Below are 23408 nucleotides of genomic sequence, written 5' to 3'. Positions count from 1 at the left end.
GGAGCATATAACATGGAAGAAAGCTCTTTTTTTGTATAATGCACACTCTTTAATGGGATCTTGACTGTTTTTTCTCTTAAATCTGGGACTGAAATACAGTATGTAGCATGCATTCATGACGTTGAGCTGAAAATAAGTATTACAATATGAAGAACTTGAATGAAAATTTGATTATTGGAAGAAATGAAGGTCTGAATTTGAAACAAGTGTGGGCAAGTGTTGAAAGCAAGGCTGACATTGATTTGACCAAACAAAGGTTGTGCATTACAGGCATAAGAAGAGGGAGCTAAAGGTCCAAGCTCTGAGGTATTACTTTTAATGAAACCCTGACTGTTTTCTTTCTGTTGAATCAAAGATGAATGGATGTAGCAGGCATTGAAGAATTACAATTGCACTGCATAGACTTTGATGGTTCATAGTATATATAAATAAATATTAAGTATTACAAATTTACAACAAGTATTAATGTTAAAAGTCCTATATTCAGAAAAATTGACAATATAATGTTTCTCATTATATTGTCATTATAATCTCATCAAAAACAGACCTGGAGTTGTGCTCTGTTCCACCTTAAGATGTCATGAAGTGGTAGTTTTCAAGTTAACTGCCTTTCAGTTCAGAAGACATATTGTAAAAATGTATACTGTACTCACATACGTGTCTTGTATTGTATTCTAGCTTCATTCATCTTCTCTGAGCATTCACAAAGGCTATGTTCAAATTTCCCATTACAGTTGCATCATAGATAAATCTCCAAACTTCCTCAATGCTGTTTTTAAGTCCTTAACCCATCACCGCACTCATTCTGCATTCAAAATGTGTTCTCTTCAGTCTTTTCAATTCTGATTTTGATACTATGGTCTTTAGGGCGGGTATCATTAAGACATTGCAGATACGATACATACCTCTATACATAGGCCATATGATACATTTTTCGATACAGTGCACTTTCGATTCAATATGATTCAATACAATATACATATCAAAACAATTCGTTATAGTTCAGTGAAAAAAAGGCTAAATCACGGCTGTGATACCAGAGTCCTGCACGTGTCCATTTTTGGAGACCCGCTCCGGTCTGGACCCATTATTCCACCCGTTACCTTCCCATGCCTGTGCATTCTAACAGAAGCGTCCATCAGAATATGAATTGAAAAGTTATGACTTCCAAAAGTCGCAATCACAAAATGAAATGAAATGGTTACACTTTCTTCAGTACAAATACTGTCATCACTGCACTTCACAGGACCTAGGACTGATTCCAGGACTGAACCAGGACTGAACCAGGACTGAACCAGGACTGAACCAGGACTGAACCAGGACTGAACCAGGACTGAACCAGGACTGAACCAGGACTGAACCAGGACTGAACCAGGACTGAACCAGAACTCACTGTCAGGGCAGACTCGGAGGTGCGCCTGTGTAGATTGTCATGTGACTGTAGGCAAAAGGACCAGTGCAAGCTACGCACCGCATGGAGGTAAGCACAGATATCGCCCGATCGTGCTTTGCACACACCCTGCTCCGCGGGCTTGGGGGTTCTCTCTCTCTTAAGTCCAAGTTTAGTCCCGGTGTAGTCCTGGTGTAGTCCTGGTGTAGTCCTAATTTAGTCCTGACCTGCCCATGTGTAAATACTACCCGCCCGCATACCCACCTGTAAAATGCAAGAACGTTTAAACCCGTCAGTTTCAGCAACTATTTGCCTGTACCTGTCGGGTACCTAGTTCCCTCATTGGAAACAGAGGTGAAGTTTCTAAAGCACATTTTCCTTATGAAATACTTACCTCAAAGTGACCAAAAGCATGTTTAAAAGCTAATTCAAACCACATGAACACAATAAATATGTTCTTCAAGATTATGGATGGCCTTTAAGGAGATGCTAAATGTCCTAAAAGAGTCATCGTGTTCAGTGAATCAAAACATATGACAAAATCTCCTCATATTTTGCAATTCTGCTGGAAAGAAAACCAAATCTTCACACACACTTACCGAAAATGAAACAGCTTGCCAAACTCATCGGCGCAGACATCTCCCCCGCACTATCACTCACATGGAGCACATCACGGAAGAGGGCCTGCTCCGTCTCTCCTCTCCACACTGTCAGAATAATGCGCCCCTAATGTTCTAGCCCATGTCACGGCTAACTCCATAAAAGAAAAATAATCAAGCGGCCGCCTATGAGAAAATGTTTAGCTTCGATTCCAGCTGTGATTGCGCGCCAACATAAGCATTCTGTTAGCGATCACGTTAGCGGAGAGCTCTGGCATTTCGACAGCGCTCTGGGGCACGTGCTATCTTTGAAAATCTGATGGAAAACAGAAAAGAGGAGAGTGAGAGAAGAGGAGAGGAAAGGAGAGGAGAGCCAGAATGATGCTGCAATAGCCTCCACAAGTTAAGACCAACCCCAGCGGTCTACTCTTGTTTATGTGATGTTGTTTTTCTTAAGTCTTGACAGCTAACCAATGTGTATGAATAGTAAGTAGATGCAGTTCCAGTGTACTACAAGGTGTTGCAGATTACATATACTGTATTTTAAATATATACTGCATTTTAAATAAACATGATACTTAAGAGATATACAGTGTGACTATTGACAGTTGGGTTGTTCCGATACCGATACTAGTGTCAGCAAAAGCTCTGATACTGCATATTTTCAGGTATCGGCGAATACTCAGCCCAAATCACCGATCCCATACCACCCTGTATTGTCCACAATGAGGACCTGTAGATGCGAGTGCAGTGGTTAATGCTACTGCTAATGCCCAGAGCATATTAACTAGATTGTGGAGGCTTTGCAGACTCACCCTAATAATAACAGAAAAGACATTTGTGTTACCTCATGGATACCTTAATTTAGCTTTTAGAGTGGATGCTGAACTTAGTAGAAAAACTGGGCTACGGAGAATGCAGCCCGACAACAGCAGCAACAGCGCTAACTCGGAGTAAGTTTACTCTGCAGAATTAGCCATGCGTTCTAAGGATAAGCGTCTTTTTACAGGCCTCACTGTTGTTTTTATCCATGCACTGCTGTAGAAAGTAACACATTAGGAAAGTGCATGCTTAAATCAGCACTACTTATGGTCATGATCATCATCAGTGCTTAGTTCTGAAAATCAAATTTATTCTGTAGATTTTCTTTAGAGAGCGCCTTTTAGTAGATGTATTTATTAGTCTTGTACTGTAACAAAATTCAGTAGAATTAGTCTACTTCTTCACACTATGTGGTATCAGTATCAGATCGGATCCCCCCAAAAATAGTATCAGAACACCACCAATTGATAGTCACTATTGCTCTGCACAGAATGGACCAAAGTTCAAAGTTAGCTTTGTTGTCAATTTCTTCACATAAACTAGGCATACAAAGAAATCGAAATTACGTTTCTCTCTATCCCATGTGCACACAAGACAGGACAAACATTAAAGTACAAAACCTGACAACATTTACGTGCATAGACACAACAAATCATCTCATCACACATCATCTCTAACCACTACAGTAACCACAGATAAATAAATTAAACTAAAAACACTAGTGTAATGTACAGGGCAGTTCAAGTCAGATCAAGTATTAACAGCAGGAATAAAAGGCAATTTCTTATGTGGGTCTAGTGCAAACAGTAAATAGTGCAGAAGGCATATAGATCAAGGACCACAGCAGATACCAGAAAAAAAAGTATCTGTGTTTTGCACTTAAGTGTCTTTTCACTTTATTATACACTTTATAATTTTGTTGTCTTTACACATGACTTTACACTGCTCTTAATACATTATACCTACCTCATTAAGTACTCTAACAAAATGTACTTAATGAGGAAGATACACTTAATCAACTCCTCTAAAAACCTTAACCCTTAGTACTATGTAATTACATGTTGTTACATAGTACATAGTAAATAATAAATTTAAAAGTTATAATGAATAGCTCCATATACGACTTTAAAACTGATGTACACACATTTCTTTTCTCATAAAATAACACATTATTTATTCCCCCCCAGAAAGTCGTAAAAGCATACATTTGTGAGAAAAACCAAACCACTGCATGCTGTATTCATCTAATTACACAACATTTTATCTGTTACAAATTCACCATGAGACTCACTAGAAGACGCTCTGGGATGAGAGGAGATTGGCTGTGCAAACGGTGGCTCACCTCGTTTCACTTTAAGGCTGTGCAAGTGGCCAAATAAAGTATGAATAGTGTTGTGCCGAAGGGTTTATGAGAACTAGAAGCAAGTTAGATTTCAAAACATACTTCCTCAGATACCCCCGCTTTAATCGTACAAAATTATAAACAGTATAAAACCCGCCCATGCTCGCACTTACTTACACAGTCTGAACCCGTCGCTAACACATTATTAATCAGACAGGAGGAGCCCGTCACATACAGACGAGCTGCGCTAATGAGAGGGGTGTGGGTGGGTATGGTAAACCGGGGCACCCAAGGGACCAGCCTGATGGAGACAAAGAGATGCTAAACAGCCCCGAGCCTTTGTAGAGCCCCAGTGCCCCGGGCCAATGCCACCGCCTTTGGCCATCTGCCCCGCTTTCAACCTGACCTTCACCACGCCAACCAATGCTAATACAATGGTTTATAGTGCTAAGTAAGAGGTTTTCAATTAAAGCGGGGAAACAGTTAAGGTTTTAAGCCAGATGCCCTACCTGTTGAAATGCTCTTTAGCAACTTGTGGATGGATGATGTTGACAAATATACTACTACTACCTCTACTGTGAATAATAATGTTATTTTAATGTATTTATGTAATTTTTATGACACTATATTACAGCTAAAACAAACTATTTGAAATATGCAACAGCAAATCAAGAAGTGGTTCAAATATTTCTATGGTGGTTCAAATATATCAAGTATTTCTCAAGTATTTGTCAAAAAACATATGTACTATTGGTCCTTTTTAATTTCTACATACCTATAAATGTATTAAGTTATATTTCTTACAAAACAAAATAGAATAAACAATAACAAGCCATTATTACAAATTGGTAAAGTAGCCAAAAATTTTACTTAAGTAAGAGTAGTTACTTCAAAATAGTATTGCTCAAGTAGAAGTATCAAGTAGAAGTCCAAGAAATTACTCAATCATAAAAAAGTGAGTGGGTAAAATACTATTCAAGTAAGACTAACTTAAAGAGTAACTGTCGAGATGGTTTATTATTTAAAGTGAATGTAATTTGAAGGACAAAACATTAAATAAAGCACAGAATCTGTTAGTTTAAGATAGACAAAAATGAGAAAAACATAAATAATATGAGAAGGAGTGGTGTAAGAAACATAAATGTTCAAAATATTTAGTGAAAACATAAAGCTAGACTTACTCAGAGCGGGAGGAGTAACCAAAACTTTAACAGTACTGTTACGTAAAAAAAAAAGTTACTCAAGTAGGAGTATGCTGCTTGAAAAGTATTCTGAAAAGCAGTGGCATGCGGTCAGGGCAATCAAGACAAGCACGGGTTTCACCAATAAAATCGAAAATCATCGCCTGTGTAAAGTATAATTAGTGTCAGTGTCAGTGGGATAACAGCACAGCACCATTGCACGTGTAGAGGAACATGTGTGTGCTCTGGACCTACTTTGCCTTTATGTCACTTCTTCAAGAAAGACATAGTTTTGCATCTGTGAGAGGTGAGCATGAGCACACTGTTCCAACCACATTATAGATCCATGGCTGTGTTTAAGGGGATGTTTGTTACACATCAGGCTGTATTATAAGTGCACCTGTCTGACCAGTGCACTGTTGTTTTAAGTATCTCTTCATGATCTTCATGAATGTACATTTTGTGTAGTAAGTGTATTACACATGTGTAGAGCTGTCATGTCACTCATATGCTTTCTAGATGCATTATAATCAATACACAGATAACAACGGTCCTGAAGGTTTAGCTGCATAAACAAGATACAGGAGTAGAAACTAACAACCCTGTTTGTACAAAGATGGTGTCAAATACTAGCCTGATTCATCATTTACTTTGGTATGGCAGGCGGGTACTTTTTCATTTAACCAATTACTGCTATTTGGTCGTAACGTATGTAATGCGCTGCTAACGGGGCTAACTGGTATATTAAGCTTTTCCCAAATCCCGTAGGAAGAAGGACACTAACGTCTTTCCCCTTGATAAAATTCACCAAACATTCTCTTTATTCCGACCTTAAATCCTCGATCTCGGGAATCATTGACAACACAGAATATATGGCTCTTCGCTGATTGGCTGGTGCCCAAACTTGCACTTCTGGAGAGAAATTAAATTGAGCGGAGGCACTAGGTGGCACCAGCCTGGCTAATCAAATCCAGTCCAATAGTTACAATGGTCTAGATTTCTCTATTTTGACTCAAAAATGGCTCAGTACACAGGCAATTAATGTGAGCAAAAATAAATATACTAATTTGCAAAGTAGTTTGTATAAAAAGTGGCGTTATTAAATTGTTATAGACTAAATATTGACGTCCACCCCAGGTCGTCATGCCTACTTATTAAAGTCATGCACACTATTGCTAAACACTAAAAGTTAGTCAAGTAAATGTAACTAAATATCACTCACAGCTGGTTATCTGTTTATTTAAGTTATCTGATTTCACTGGCCATTGTAATCACTGAGAAAAACCTTCATCACACCTCCTACATGACTATTACCGAGTTATCTAGATGTTGAATTTTTACTGCCCATTGTACTGATTGAGACAAATTATCCTGTTTAGCCAACCACACTACGCCCTTTAACCTCCATCACGCATCTTACTTCACGTTTACATTACGACCCAACAAACCCGAACTTCAGAATCCCACGAGGCGGCGAGAGGTCAGGGCGGCCATATTTCCTCCAGCCGCGCAACTTTGACAAACAGCCCTATCCGGTTATCTAGTCGTCTGTGCAAACAAAGTTACTCTGCCTTCCCATGTACCCTATAACCTCCATCTTTCTTTAACGCTACGCTCTATTTTTACATGTCACCGCGAGACCAACTTTGTTTTCTAATCTACTCTTGTGTAGCTTTTAGTGACCCGCGGTACCATACTCCCCGGGCCCCTACACAGGAAGTAATAAAGCACTCGGCAAACTCACCGGTCTAGACCTTTCAGGCGTCCAGCGAGTCAAACTTTATTGCAACAGGAGTAATAAAAACTAGCTTACTGATCCCAATGCTGCTGACTGGTGCTTTTTCCGTCACGGTTAGCACATTAAGTTAGCTTCAGTTCACTGTCCGGGCTATATATTTAACATGTAATAATTAGTTATAAGAAGCCCAAGGTGGTATTAAGACGTCGTGATGGTTTTTATGATGTTATGATCGTTCGCCCACTTCTCAGCACTTTGGAGAAATACCCAGCGCGCTCCACGGCTCCCTCTACAGAGCAGGAGGGTGATTAGGAGTTGACATAACAAATAGGTCGGGGGATAAGGGGGGAGTGGGTGTGAAATAAGTGTGAAACAGGGACATGGTTAGTGAATATATAAAGATGATGGGCAGGTGAAGGCGGCTTATTTTAGCTCCGAAGGTCCCACTGACAAACAAAATGTCCAGAAAGCACAATATGTGAAATTATCCAGTTAATTTAGTCCTGACCAAGCCTAGCTCAAGATTTGGAGAGAGGTTCCATACATTGTTTTGCCACTTGGCTTCGATGGCACAGAGGCAGCATTCACACTTCCCCAGGTTTGACTGCCACAAATTTAAGACTTTAAGACCTTTTTTAAGATGACTCAAATGAAAATTAAGACCAACATAGCACCCATTACGCGGGCAAAAAACACCAGATCCAATTCTAATAATGACGAACCAACGACGGTACAATATCTAGAATCTATGAGCCACTGTGGATTAAACTGACACTTCCCCATGATCCATCCAACATCTTCCTCCACTGTACTGATCCTTTACTCATTGCTGCCAGCACCAGAAACCAGAAAAAAAAATTGTGCATACTCCAAATTAGATGTTCATTCACGTTACATGATTTTACGTTGTTTTGTTTGTTTGTTTTTTCCCTCCATTTGCACTTCAGCCCAGTTGAGTATACAAAAAAATAGGCTAATGAAATTTAAGACCTTTGTGAAAAAAAATAAGACTTGGACAACATAAGACTTTTTAAGGCCTTAATTTAGGAACATGAAATTGTATTAGGTTCTTTTTTCAGACCAAGTTTGTTTTCATATCTGACCGTTTGGACTGCTCACGTGATGTTGCTGTGACGTGTCTGGTCAGCTGATTTAAACAGGTTTTGGCGCTGTCCTCCTATCGGTAGAGGCAGGATGACAGCGCCATCTGCAGTCCAACTTCCTCAGGACAGTATCCCAAGTGTGTAAGAGTAAAAAAAGCCCTCTCATCCCGGTTTATATTGTTTATATTGCCTCTTGAATCCAGAGACAATGTTTATTTTCCTCTGTCCCAATGTTGTTTGCTCCGTCCCAGTCCAGAATGTGGTTCTCCTCTTTTAGAGTGTCAGAAATGGCAGATTTGAGTTGTTCCTGTTCTGCTTTGTGTTTTGTTGCTCGTATACACGCCTTTGCTGTTTCCTTCTCACGTATGAAAACAAACTCTGAAAAAAGAGCCTAATTACATAAATTATCAGAAGACCAAATTAACTTCATTGGACTATTTGCCTGGATCTTTCTGTGCAGAGTTTGTATGTTGTCCCCATGTCTGGATGGTCAGCAACATTCAAGAATGGGTCAAATGCAGAGGACAAAACTCCCTACGATAAGTATCTTTCTTTCTTTTCTTTTACATTCATATGCTAGTGTATTTTAATGTTTTGGAGAATTCAGTGTTTGCTGCAATTACATTTTGGGCAAAACCTTTCTTTAGACATGTTAAAATTGTTTCCTTTGTGGCACTTGTGATGCTGTGATGACGTTTACTGTATGTACCACACAGATATAGATGTAAATCACCGGACTTGTTTCTTTTATCAAGTCCTTTTAGATCAATACTGTGATTTAGTGTCCATGGATGTCATAAATTATAACTATATAATACACGAAAGAATTATATATAGTACAATAAAGAATTCTCTTCTTTAAGCATTGCAACCCACAATGCTCCAAACCGTGCATTGTCAGTTCTTCTATCTCCCTGTCCTTACCCATAATGCACTACTCTACCTCTCCTCCACATCTCGAAGCCGCTCTGATCCCACAGTGCATCTCTCCTCCTCTGTCCTGGTGCTTCTCTCTGTCCCCTCTAAGTGACTTCCAGGCGGCCTTGGCTCCGTGGCGACAGAGCTGGGAGCCAAATGGATTAGATCAACGCCTCCCTCCCTCTGGATAAGGTGTCCACACTTCACCCCCACAGCCAATCTCTCTAATGGGCCCCGCACCGGACTGCTGTCACTGCGCTGCCAGAGGAGAGCCACACCGCTGCTCCTGTCAGGAGGAAAACTGGGCATAAAACAGCCACCTGCGATGTGTTCTGGAGGTGACATAGCATGGCTGTTGATTTTCTGAAGTATTCGATCGATAAAAAAGCGAAATATATATACACTGTTTTGTTGTGTGTGTGGGGCCGCCGACTGAAGGGTAAACGGTTCAAACCTCGGCCAAGTACATTCAGTAAAGACATATGGGTAACACTTCAATAGCTGTAATAACGAACCCTTAATTCAGAGTGAAAAATTGTTTATTAAGAATAAGTAAGTACTTAATTAAGAGGTTAGGATTTAGAGTTTTAACTGAGTAGTGAATCATTCTACGCCAACTTTCAATCTAATTAAGTAATAGTGTCGTTACTATGAAGTGTTACCGACATTTGGCCTACATTGCAGTCGGAATATTTGTATGGTGGCATCTGGTGTAAAAACAATAAGTTAATTATGCATGTCCAAAATATCAAGATGGCACATTTTCATTCAATTAGGGCTAGAGATGCCATTTGGTGCCATGACCTGGGGCAGACTGACAACTGCGATGCTGCCAATCTGTGCCATTAGTTCATCCGACCAACACCAACACTCACAGGCGACTTCGGTATGGGGGGACTGAACCACTGTCGGCTACATTGCCCACATTTGCATGATGTTTTTAAATTCTGGATTAATTGAATTAAATAGTTCGAAATTAAAATATTCTCTTTTGAGTTTGCATGGAAATAATAATTCTGAATTGAGGTTTACATGGAAAACACATTAAATCGCCTTTATTTAATTCCGCTCAACATCTGGGGGTGTGGAAGGGTTCTGATTGGACAGAGACACGAACGTATTCACGTCGACCTGAAGAAAACACACACTTCAGCTGCCACCGGCTTTTTTGCCATCTCAGTTTGTCGTTATGCCACGGACACAAACATGATCCAGACTTTCTTCACAGTCGTTCTGAGGATAATGAAGCAGTCGCTGGAGAATTCTCTCATCACGCTTTACGTGAGGAAGGAAGGAAGAAGACAAACTGAGTTGACGGTTGCTCTACCTCAGCCCACACCCACATCCCGCTCACAAATCCAAAGAGACGTGGATGAAAGCCCGAAACCAGGATTGGTGGTACCGGATTGTCCGGATCGTGTCAGAAAGTCGACTCAACGAGCATGACCTGAATGACCGCAATTATTTTTAAGAAGAATAAATGTTTACATGATCCAGGAATAAATTAATTTGCTTTAAAATCAGAATAAACCACCCACTTACTTCGGAATTAAGTTTAAAGTAAGTTAATAATTTTCATCAGGAATTAAGTGTTTACATGATCTTTTAAAGCGGAATTCATTTTTATTCAGAATTAAAACTCTCATGTAAACATGGCAATTGTTGCTACTGACTAGTTAGAAGTAGTAGTAGTAGTAGTAGTAGTAGTAGGGTAACATATGCACTGGGTAGGATCGCGGATTTGAAATAAACACATTTTTACACATTTCTAACTATTTCTTCATTGGAGCTTATGCTTTCTGTGTATATGTAGCTACTATTGGAAGAGTTTTCTGGGATAGGGTTAAAATGTCAGCAGCAAAAACACAAATGTTGCAGGTTCACTTTCTTGACCTTTCTGTGTAAAACCTGCAAGTTCAGCTTTTATTATGAGCCCGTACATGCACAGCAAGCCAATCCTTCAGTTAGCTCCTCCTCGCCAACATCTTACAACCTTTTCTCAAATCTCATCATGAAACTTCGCCGATTCATTCCCCATTCCGCAAAGCAACCGTGTTAATTTAAAGTTTGAGACATTTTGTATTTAACTTCTGAAAAATTCTAAATCAGCGGAGCGTACGGGCAGCGGCAGCCACCGTGTAATTAAAATTACACTCATTACTGTAATTTACATCTCATCTCGCCGACAATTATTAGCCATTTGACCTGCGCCGCGCACGCTCGCACGCCAAGCTAAGCAGGAATAACAGAGAGGGCAAAAACAATCGATATGCTCGCTCGGTGGTTATGATTTTAATAGGCGCAATTCTCCGATCACATCTGCCCCGGCGCCACGGAGCTCGGGGTAGTCTGAAAATCAAATGGTTGCCAGTCATTTTCTCATCTGCATCTCCAGAGGTAGCCTGCCGAGCTTGGCTAATCGGAGTTGCCAGTCAGCCGGTCTGTCCATCTGCAGTATGTATTCTATTATGGTGGGTCATAATATAGGTCTTAAGTGCTTCGGAGAGGAGGAGATCAGAGTTAAGAATGCATGGCGGAGGTATATATATAGAAACAGGAGGTCATAGAGGTACACTATATGCATTTGAAATCAGGTTTAGCTTAATGAACTGCTTGGCGTGATTTCAAACTCGATTTCAACTTCATTTGATTAACAGGAAAGTTTTAAAAGACTAATGGCAATCTCAGTGCTCTTTTGGTATCTGAAAAACAAACAAACAAAAACTTTCTGCTACCTGCCTGTTTTCATAATTGGGACAGTAGTTGAATGGTGAGCACTCAAGAAGGTTCTGGGTTCAACTCTGGTCATTGTGTGGAGTTGTGTTCATGTTCTCTTGCGCTTTACATCAAGAAACAACTCACCCATTCACACAGCAGAGTACACAGACACGAGGTGGGTTAAGTGTCTTGCCTAAAGACACAGTGACAGCATTTCCAGAGTGGGACCTTCAGATCAGTGGACAAACCCTCTACCAACTCACCTACTGTCTGTTTGGGTTTTCTCTGCACACTTCAGTTTGCCCTGTATACAAAACAATACACTACAACTTCACAAACCTGAAGCGATGTACATTAGTTTTATTAGTGGGGTGCATGCCCACTGTGTTGCTCTGAAGGGGGGAGAGACTTAGCGCAGAGAGCAAAGGAAAGGGAGACGCAGAGCTTCAAAAGTGAAAGTGAAAACATGTTAAGACAACAATGTATTAAACATATTCTATAAAAGTGAAAAAATGCATATCACACTCAGATGGTCGATGTCCAAAATCTATAATAACATTTAGGTGAAAAAAAGCTTTCGTCAGATTTTTTCTTGCTTTGGATCACAGTACGGACCACGGCACAGTAAGAAAAATATCTAACGAAGGCTTTTTTCGTCTAAACATTATTTAAAAATAAAAAAGCGTTTGGACATCTGAATGCTATGCATTTTTTCACTTTGATCTTGCTGCTCCTTGCATTTGCATCTCTACAAGAACTTTGGTGTACACGTTCTGTTTCATTTGAATACGCTGTTTTCTGCAAATGTAGACTTTTCTATACATTAAAAGGTAACATGGAGATCTAAATATGTGTTAGCGGTTAATACCCTATAGAGGTAACGCTCCATGGTTGTTAAATCCACTGGTGGAAAGTAATGAAGTAGTAAATTACTGTACTAAAGTAAATCTGTACTTAAGAACATTTTAAAGTGGTAAATGGGTCACATTTTATACAATTGGTGGTGCCATTCCCGCTCACACAGATTAATACTGTTGTTGTGTCCTTGGGCAAGACACTTAACCTACCGCACCCCCAATGGATCACATTTTTATAAAGCACCTTTCCACTCAAAGCGCTTTACCTCAAGGAGCCAGTCATCCACTCACACACTAGTGAATGCAGACACTGAGTAAGGAGGGTTAAGTGTCTTGCCCAAGGACACAACAACAGCATTCATCCGTAGAAGCTGGAATTGCTCTGCCAACATGTGATGTTAATGTCAAGACCGGGATTCTAACCACCAACCTTCTGATTAGTGTACAAACGCTCTAACCAACTGAGCTTCTGTCGCCAGTGGATACTAACTTTTACTTTACTACATTTGAGAGCAGGTATCTGTACTTCACTACATTTTTAAACTCAACTGAGAAGTAAAAGTATTTTTTATTGTAGTTTGAGACCAGTTAAAAAGACTGATGGTTTATTTTTAATATGCTCATAGTTTCACCAAAAAAATAAATAAAATAAACAAATAAAAACAGCTATGGTCAATTCAGTTGTTTCTGTTGACCAAAATTCAGCCCAAATCTTTATCAAAAACTTTATTAGACCTCAAAATCTGTGTGAAATACTTTTACTTTTTGCTCTTTAAGTACATTTTTAAACTGCTACTCTATTACTTTCACTTGCATAGATTTTTGTCATGTCATACTTTTAATTTTACTTAAACTGAGTACTTCTTCTGCCGCTAGTTAAATGAAGTTGCCATGGGTTACATAGAGCGAACTGACTCAGGTCCACTCTTCTCTGTTCCTTCACTGTCATTATATTCCACACAAGAATACAAACAGGAGAATGGACTGTGTGTAGGCAGTACGTCGTGCCCTGTGCTGTGATCGTATCATTAAATGTGCTAAATGCTAACGTTATTTAAAGTTCACGACAGACCGAGGCAGAGACCGAGGCAGAGGAGACGTGTGGGTGTGAAAACAGCGCAACAACTAATGACATCAACTAAAGTGTTATGGTTTTGAAATTTAAATCACACAACAGCTAATTTACACGTTTAAAAGTTGTATTGTTTGCAAGTTGGATGGTAGACGACAGAAGTTTAATTGTGATTTTGATGAAACAGGAAATAGAGTAATATAATTGGAAAAACTATTTTTGAAAATCTGTTAGGACAATTAAACTTCATGCATAGTCTATGTAAGAGAATTTAAGTAATTTATCCTCCACATACATCTTTCAGTTTAACATTGACCCACAGGAGCTATAGTAACACGATTATCTTCCCTTGGCAAAACATTGGCAAACCATTATCTAAATTGTGGCATATTACACTGAAAAAAACAACTTCTGGGGCTAGTAAAATCTAAATTAACTAGGGTAATTTTTACACTTAAATAACATAATTCTGTGAGAAATACAACTTATTTAATAGCAATGAACAAAATGTAATTATTTTACTCATGTAGTCAAAGTATTGTATTTCATGAGTAAGTTCTACTCTATAATCACCAGTATGTTTGAAAGGTTTTTACAGTCGCTACTCCCAAACCCACAAATACTAATACCAAGATCCTTCTAGATAAGTCCCTGCACTTGCCAGCTACGTATCTGGGGCTGGGGCAACAGCAGCTCAGTTGGTAGAGCGTTTGTCCACTGATCCAAAGGATGGCGGTTTGAATCCTGCTCTTGACATAAAAAAAAAAAAAAAAAAAAAACATCACTGGTTGTGCGATCAGATCCACTGACCCACTCACCTGAAACCTGAAGCGATGTGCAGTAGTTTTATTAGTGGGGTGTACGCACACTGTGGGGAGAGACTTAGCATGGAGAGCAAAAGGAAGGGGGACTCAGAGCATCAAAAGCGAAACATGTTAATACATTGTTTTCTGCAAATGTCAAATTTTCTATACAATCAAAGGTAACATGGTGATCTAAATACTGTATGTGTAGCAGTTAATACCCCTTAGAAAAGTAATACCCTCTGTAACCCTGGTTGTTAAATCCACTGGTGGAAAGTAATGACGTAAAAGTAGTAAAGTACTGTACTTAAGTATAGGTTTTAGGTAACTGTACTTCACTGAATTACAATTTAAATTGGGTCATATTTTATGACTGGTGGTGTGATTCCATCTCCCACAGATGAATACTGTTGTTGTGTCCTTGGGCAAGACACTTAACCTACCGCACCCCCAGTGTCTGCATGGTGTGTGAGTGTGTGTGTGAATGGGTGAGTGGTTTCTTGTTGTAAAGCGCTTTGAGCCTTGAAGGTGGAAAAGTACATTATACATTATACATCAATAAATACTAGATATATATTTAATTAATTATTTCATCATAGCAATGCAATTAATTATGACAATATTTTATATATTTAACTAACATTTTCTGTTGTTCACGATGTGTACGTATTTTGATTAGATTTTAATACGATTTTAGTTTCTCTCTTGGCATAAACTCAAAATAAAAATCAATCAGTCAATCAAATTTATTTACATGAATATGACTTCTAACTTTTAAAAAATTGAGTAACAATTACTCAGTAAATTCATGACTGTTAATCATGATAGTAATTGCATTTTACTTCACACTGACAATTAGATTGCACCTGATATTACAGCAGTAAATTTACTTAAAAAGTGCTAGTGCAAATTTTTACAAGGATTTTTTCTAATAAATATTACAAGTAATTTTTTTCAGTGTACTGACCTTCATAGTCTCACCACACTTGCTTTATAAACCTCCTCCTCTGGAAGCGGAGTCAAGGGGCTTCAACACTCAAAGATCATACTATGTTCACTTTTTTCCTGCTTAAGACGTCCAGTTGGCCTCCAGCCTTTTACTTCCACACTTTCTTGGACAAGCTGAAAACTTCTTTCACAGACTGTCAGTGTTTTTTTGTGGTCAGGGTTGTCAAAATTTAAAAAATCTAAAATAAAATACTAATCAATACTAAAACTAATATTGAAACTAGATACTCATTTTTGCAGGTATTGATACTAAAAATGTCACATTCACAGGACAGAAATGAACTTTTCCTGAATATCTTTAGAATTATATTGAACTGTATGGAATGTTTCACAGTGTGGCATTAAACGTTCTATCTTCACGGAGACTAAACCAGATCAAGTTACAGGTCAGATCCATACAGAGGCGACCCCGCTCACAGTCAGAATGTCTGATTTGTAGGTATTTTTGAGCTATAAAACCACCTGTAATTGAACAAATGTATGTTGTGCTGTTTAATGTCATACTGTGGAACATTCCAGGCAGAGCAATGACATATCCATACACAGACAAAATAAGAAAATAATCCATGAACCATACTAGAAAGTGAATGTATGGACTTGACAGCGCTCCAATGGGGAAAAGCGTCTCTGCCTATACAAGCCCTCCCCTTTAAATGCACATTCCCAGACAGGCCTTTGTCAGGGGTTGGTTCCACTTCATGGTGTGTGGACATTTGAACACCAGCTACGTTTTAGTATGGGGACGTGTGTCGGCCATTTTGTGTCTAAGTGTGCGTTTTTGATTGTGTATTCTTACTGGAGCATGGAAAAAGTGTCCCGTCCTCTCTTGTGGGGTGTGCTACCTGTCTGGATGTGTTGGAGAACGGTATTCCCCTGGTACACAGTCACTCTTAAAGGTATGTCAGACGAAGCAGCGGGAGGATTCTTTGACTTCACTTCACACCGAGGAACAGAGCAGAGATGTACTTTGGTCTGCTTCTTGACTAGACTGAAAAGTGTGTGCAACTTTGTGAATAAGTTGGACTAAGTTGTGGTTTTGATCCAAAGTACCAAGGGATTGTGAAGTTAGAGAAAAGTTTTAGATCGATCAAAGTTTCTTGGAAGGAATACAAATTAAGCAAGTTTAGCTGTACTGTAAAGTGCAGGGATTAGGACTTAAAGGTGCTCAGTGTAACTTTTCTAGTGAATAATAATGCATCAGTTTTATATAGAGTTTTTGTGGACACTCAAAGACGCTTTACAGAGCATTATTCATTCCCTCCACACTTAGTGGGGTAAGCTACTATTGGAGCCACAGTTTCCCTGGGGCAGACTCACTCACACACACACCACTTTCATACTAGACAATGTGGGTGAAGTGCCTTGCCTAAGGACACATTGACAGTTTTTGCCTGTGGCACCCGATTTTCCCAGTCGTCTCCCATCAAAGTACAAGTACTAACCGGGCCGGCCTTGTTGAGCTTCTGAGATCTGAAAAGATCAGGCTTTGACAAGTTGGTATGGCCACATATTATGCAATGTTATGGCTTTGTCTAATCAAACGTGGTTAAAGTTAACATGGCATAAACATCTAGATGGAAATTAATTATTGGTGGAGTTGTACTGTCTACCCTCACCTCCATGATTTTGTCCTTTTGGTCATGAGCCTTGGGAATGACTAAAAGGACAAGATCGTGGACACAGGTGGTCCTCATGAATTTCTGGTTGGGAGTTCCCTTATAGATAGGGTGAGGAGCTGTTGTCCTCAGTGGGAGCTCAGAGTAGAGCCGCTGTTCCTCCACTTGGAGAGGAGCAGCCGATGGGAGGACATCTATTCAACATCTGCCTCTTAAACGCCTTCCTGGAGAGGTGTTCCTGTCCCACTTGGAGCTGGCTTGGGAAAGCCTTGAATCCCGCTAGAGGAGTTGGGGTGAGAAAAGTCTGGGTCTCGATGTTGAGATTGCTGCCCCCGTGACCCAGTCCCAGATAAAGCGGGAGAAAATGGGGAAATATCTATGTTCACAATTATCAGTAAACAGAATATTCATACTACCCCTTGTCATGTCTGTATAATCCCAGGTCGTCCAGCTAGGATCCAGAGCAAAAGAAAAATTCATTTCTGTCAACTGGACAAAACTTTCTTTGTGAAGATATTTCACAGCTCATTCAAGCAGCTTCTTCAAACTTTTGTCCAGCTGACAGAATACAATTTTTCTTTTGCTATCCCACTTCGTCTTAAAAAAGTTCTCAAAAAAACTCAGAAAAGTCAGTACCACTGTACTTTGAGAAAACTCGCACATATTAAATAAGAGATTCCTGACAAACATCACTTCTCTCATTGATATGCTTTAACTCATACACCAACACGCCAAACAGCCAGCTCAACATTTAAAACCACATCTCCATTGCTTTAGTTAAATCACAGATGTACTCACTAGATCTGAGAGCGGAGGGCGTGACCTCGATCTCGCTGTGGGCCTGGTAGGGCTGGAAGGCCGAGGCCGAGTTCAGGTCCACGGGGAAGGGCTCTGGACTCTGGGTACCCGAGCTGGCGCTGGTCCCATCTCCTCCGTTATGAGGGTCCTGCTCTTCGTATACTGCCACCAACTGGAGACGAGACAGAACTACAGGTTACTACATTGCACATTATTAAAGCATAAGCATATAAAAGCATATTCATTTAGTTCATATTTACTTCCCTTCTTGTTACAGTCAGCCAATAAAGTTCACTCTCTTCCTTGTTTTGCCATTAGAATCAACGTCACAACTGTCTATCCAATCTTAACCACAGCAGAACTATGAGTCTCCTCAACCTCTCCATCTTCTCTTCTTCACCACCAATACTGTACGGGAAACATACTTCAGAAATCTCTCATTCTTTATGTCACTGCGGAAGGTAAATTGCTCTTGGTACAGAACATCTATCTGTAAGCATCACGTCTAGGGCTGGATATCATATCTCAGATTCGATATGGTTCACTAAAAAATAAAGCTAAATCATGGCTGTGATACTAAAAGTCTTTGTTAAACCACTTCTTGTGCAAAGTTCATATGAAACACAAACATTTTAATCATCAAAACAGTGAAAATGCCAAATGTGTCGCATAAACGAGTTTCCATCCTCTAAACAAGCAACAAAACGATTTATAAAACACAAAAAAATTCTCTTGGTGATATATCGATACAGCAGCCCACGATATCGATACTGTATCATCACATTAAGCGATACGATATAGCGATTTTTCTGTATTTTTGCACACCCCCAATCACGTCACCATTTCAACTTTCTTTATTTCCCAACCTTTACCAGCAGAGGGCCCTGTGTTTCTGTACTTATATTTATAGTACATTATACCACTTAGAACAACAGTGGCTTAGGTGGTAGAGCATCTACCCTATAACCAGCAGTTTTGAGGTTGAACTCTCACTCCAAATAGGTCACACTATTGTTGTGTCCTTGGGCAAGACTCTGCATCCATACCTGCATGTTTGGTGGTTGTAGATGTTGTTGGCACAGATTGTAGCTGATATATTCCCATGTATTTGAACACAATGTCTTGCCCCAATACAGATAGTATATTGTATTCTTGAGGTCAAAGTGCACGTTAGCATGCTAGTTGTTGTTTTAATGTCACAGCAAAACTCTGCACTGGTCTCATAGTTGTGAAAAGTGCTTATAAACTCATCATGCTGCATCATTAAGAATAAGTAAGTGAGGAATAACTTTGGACCACTTAAGTATTTTTTTATGTTTTCTCGACAGTAAAACCCAGACACAGTGCTTTTAAATCAAGCAGGTTTGAGTATTCTAAAGTATTCCCTTATTAAGTATCTCATAATGAACTCATTTAGGTACACATCTTTGCTTCCGTCCCCGCGGTGTAATTGTTAAACATGTGTAATCTTGTAGCGGGGCACGGGGGTTGCCAGGTTGGGTTCCCGCTGAGACGACTTGCTCCACTTTAGCAGAGGTGATATGCACACACTGTCCCCGTAGGTAGATAAGGATTACAGCTCCTCAGCACTGGCACAGGGCACATAAGAGGTACACGGTGTGAATACTGTGGGACAATACTGCAGTAATGTTCTGCCTGTGTATTGGGAGCTCACTTGAAAAATGAGTCAACAGACAATAACAATATCATTTACAATAAAGATGAACTATAACTTTGGTCTGGAATGTTTCACAGTATGACATCATAGACTGTATAAAGAAATGGAAAGGAGTGATGTGTGTGACGTAACGTTCAGCTCCAGTCAAATGAAGCTCACCAAGGCTTGCAGTTATAGGAGTGTATTTGGAGCCAATTCCATATTGGTATCGTATTTTCCAGACTATAAGTTACCCCAGAGTATAAATCGCAAAAGCCAAAAAATGCATAATGAAAAAGAAAAAAACATAAAAGTTGCACTGGACTAGAAGTCGCATTTTTTGGGGAAAATGTATTTTATAAAATCAGAGACCAAGAACAGACAATTCATCTTGAAAGGCAAGTTACAGTAATAACAAAAGAATAGAGAAAAACAGGCTGAGCAGACGTCTTGTATGTTAACGTAACAGTTCTTCAGATAACTATAGCTTAAACAACAGAACAAGTTTACCAAACTCTCCATCTCACTCCAAATCATTAAATCCATTCAATTCTTCATCCTTGGTGTCACTTCAGAGCAACTCTGCCAGCTCTTGCTAAATCTAGTTTTTAGCCCATGATGAGCTTTTGTTTTTTTCATTGCAGTTCGAGTATCCTCCGCGTTTCGCCTGTTCCTCACAAGTTTCTCGCTCACTCCAAACTTTCTTTTTGCTGCTCGATTACTGTTTTTGGCTGCATATTTCAATACTTGCAGCTTGTAATCTGCAGAATATGATTAATAGTTTACCCGTCAGTGTTAAATGCAGGTGAGTGCGTAAATGACAAGAAGAAATGTCTTTAACTTCAGTAGCTGGACATCCACTCAGACCTGATTGATACTACTAGCCCTGCCCCCAGCCCAGGAGAGCCTGAAATCTGTTGAAATCCTACAAGACTCTGGCATGATACAGACAGGACAGAGGCTCTTTCTGAAGGAGACATGTGCAGTAGAGCGAAGTAACAGTGGTACAGGAGGAACAGGGGCAGCAGATACTGACACACAAGACTAGAGCCTCTCACGGCTTCATTGTGAAAGTCGTGTTTGAATAGTCGCACCTGAGTATAAGTCGCAGGACCACCCAAACCATGAAGAAAAGTGTGACGTATAGTCTGAAAAATGCCATATTAGGAACTGATTTACAGACAAAATGGTGAAATAAAAACACAAGGATTATATAGAGTAGGTCAATGCTAACATTTTAAGACCAACATGAGGATCCTGACAGCAGCAGTTACAGAGATGGACAATATTTTTTCAATACAAAGAGAGTTGGAGCCAGAGTTGATGGAGCCGGAAGCATGCCTATGCTCACTTCCTATTTGGAACACAGCAGCTAGCAGGTTAGCTATGTCCATTTATATATTCCATGGGCATTGTAATTCTCTATCTCTAATTTATTCAATTTATGAGTCTTATTGCTGTGAAAAACACATTAAAAACATGAGCAACAACACTGCAAACTGTGAGTGGGCTCGCCTCTCCACAGACAACTTAGCCTGGTGGACTCCTGCTCGTCTCCATGGAGATAGACAGTTTAGTTTAATGGGGTGCATAGAGGCATCCCCGCAGAAAGCTAGAGGAACTGTGATTAGCCCCAAGCAAACTTTCAAACTTTTCTTTTTTTCTTTGTTCCTTTTTTATTATTTGAAAGTCTGAGGAAACAAACTGGGAAATAAACTTGAAGTGACGAGGAGGTGCTTGTTTCTATGGATACGTCATTGCTTCAAATGTTCCACAGTATGAGTTTAAACAGCTCTACCTTACATTTATTCAATTACAGGTGATTTTACAGCTCAAAAACTCAATGAAGATAAAAAAAAAAGTTGTGAGATATATTGTAAAACATGTCAGACAAAGCCATAACATCTCCATGGAGAAAAGCATTTGGCAGACCCTTCCACCAGAAAAGTTACATAATGCTTACCAATCAGACTTTAAGAGATGAAGATAAAGACTGAAACTGTATCGTTTCAAGAAATAACAAAATAAAAGTAACAGGATGATGAGTTAAGATTAGATTAGATAGATTTATACTTTATTATCAAGAGTGGGAGTTTGGTTTTAGAAAAAAAAGGCTCCTGCTGGAAGGAATGTTTTGGGATTTATTGCTGTTTCAATAAATGACAACTTTAAAAAAAAATGCTAAATTTCTGTTGTACTTGGAGTTTTTTTGTTTTTTTTTAGATAATTTGGTGTGTTATTTGTACATACTTAACTTCTTCACTTGGGCTTAAAACAGTGAGCAAACCTGCTGTGAAGCTTTTTTGAGTTGATGGTGCCAACAAGAGTTGATCAGAAATAATCATCTTGGATCAGCTAGTATTAATGACTTCACCAAACAGCAAATAAAACACTGGCTGGACTTTAAATTGATTTTTGTGTGAACTAAAATTCACATATTTTGTAAAAACAAAAAGGAAAAATTTGTTGACCGCAAGAAATGATTAACTTATCGACTCTTGTTGGCATCGTCAACTCAAAAAAGCTTCACAGCAGGTTTGCTCACTATTTTAAGTTGAGTCAACTTTTCATTTTTTAACAGTGTAAGAGTGGTATGTGCGATGGAAGGTTAATTCGCCATGTTCGTTTTGGTATTTTAGATTTTATTGTTGCCATAGGGACAGGGATGGGATATAGTGAAGTACATTTTACAGCATCTCTTCTGTAAAGTGCCTACATTACACAAAATTGAGTCTTGTGAGCTTTTAGCCATGTTAGAATGTTGTTGCATCATCAAAAACATCCTTGGAGGTGTGTTTTGTTTCATTCACACATGTTTAAGTAACCCTTTGTTATTCGTCTGTCTAAATCGCCAAAGCTGAAAATGCTGTGTTCCACCTTGTGATGTCATGAAGCTGTAGTTTTACCTTTTACCTTTTGTTCTGTTAGGGCAAATAACCATGCTTAGGTGGTGTATAATTGCTGTTATGATGTAACTGATGTGCTGCTATACAGTTATTGATGTACTGCTATATTTTATTATTGTACTATTAGAAGTCACTATACAAAGAAACAGGAAACACGGACTAGATTACAGCTGAGGGATGCAAAGATAGATTTATTTCATGTACAAGATATTCTATTTCTATCTATATGTCTAATCAATTAACTAAAAAGGGCAAGGACTTAATAATAGGGATATGCTGACTCACGACTCATCACCCTGATCAGACCAGCAAGACGCTCCTGTAAGGGGAGTAGGATGAATCCGGGGGATCCTTGTCACAATCGGATATGATTGTGCAATATGCCAAGAGGCCTGGCTGGTCTGTGCACCAACGAAGAGGCACTACGTCTAAACCAAGGTCGCCTCCCACTATAGTTTGCGAATAAAAATCATTGTATAGACGTAAACATTGAGTCTCTGCATGGGAATGTCAGCACAGACTCATTGTACAAGTATGACTTTCTAATGTTTCAAGTGTAATTTTTTATCTAAGCACATGAGTCGAACACGAGAGGAAAAGGTTGTTTTCCTCAACAGTTCAACAGAAATCAGCAATTCCAGGGTTGAAATAAGCCAAATGACTCTTGTGAAGGTCTTTGGAGTTTAAAAATACAGTGGAGCACTACCTGTATTATGACATCACAAGGTGGAACAGAGTGTTTTATCTTCATCACTTTGTCATATTTCATTCATTTCACAATTTTGCCTCACCACCTCTCTCATCATATGCACGCCATTTCCACATCAACATTTCCTTACAAGCGTCGTCATTTCAAGACTGGGTAGAATCCTGATTGGAC

General features: G+C 39.3%; 1 protein-coding gene across 1 annotated transcript in view; it reads right to left on the bottom strand.

Annotated features, from left to right (window-relative positions):
* pard3aa (par-3 family cell polarity regulator alpha, a) overlaps positions 1 to 23408 on the bottom strand; it is an 826722-nt gene that overhangs the window by 631458 nt on the left and 171856 nt on the right. The window contains exon 3 of the mRNA XM_055151054.1: positions 17966 to 18137. Coding sequence (XP_055007029.1) covers positions 17966 to 18137 — 172 coding nt within the window. The remainder of the gene's footprint in view (positions 1 to 17965; positions 18138 to 23408) is intronic.

This window comes from Boleophthalmus pectinirostris, unplaced genomic scaffold, assembly GCF_026225935.1.
Source record: "Boleophthalmus pectinirostris isolate CB_2022bp ecotype Guang Dong unplaced genomic scaffold, ASM2622593v1 HiC_scaffold_15, whole genome shotgun sequence".
Classification (NCBI taxonomy): domain Eukaryota; kingdom Metazoa; phylum Chordata; class Actinopteri; order Gobiiformes; family Gobiidae; genus Boleophthalmus; species Boleophthalmus pectinirostris.
This window is presented reverse-complemented; position numbering and strand designations above follow the sequence as displayed.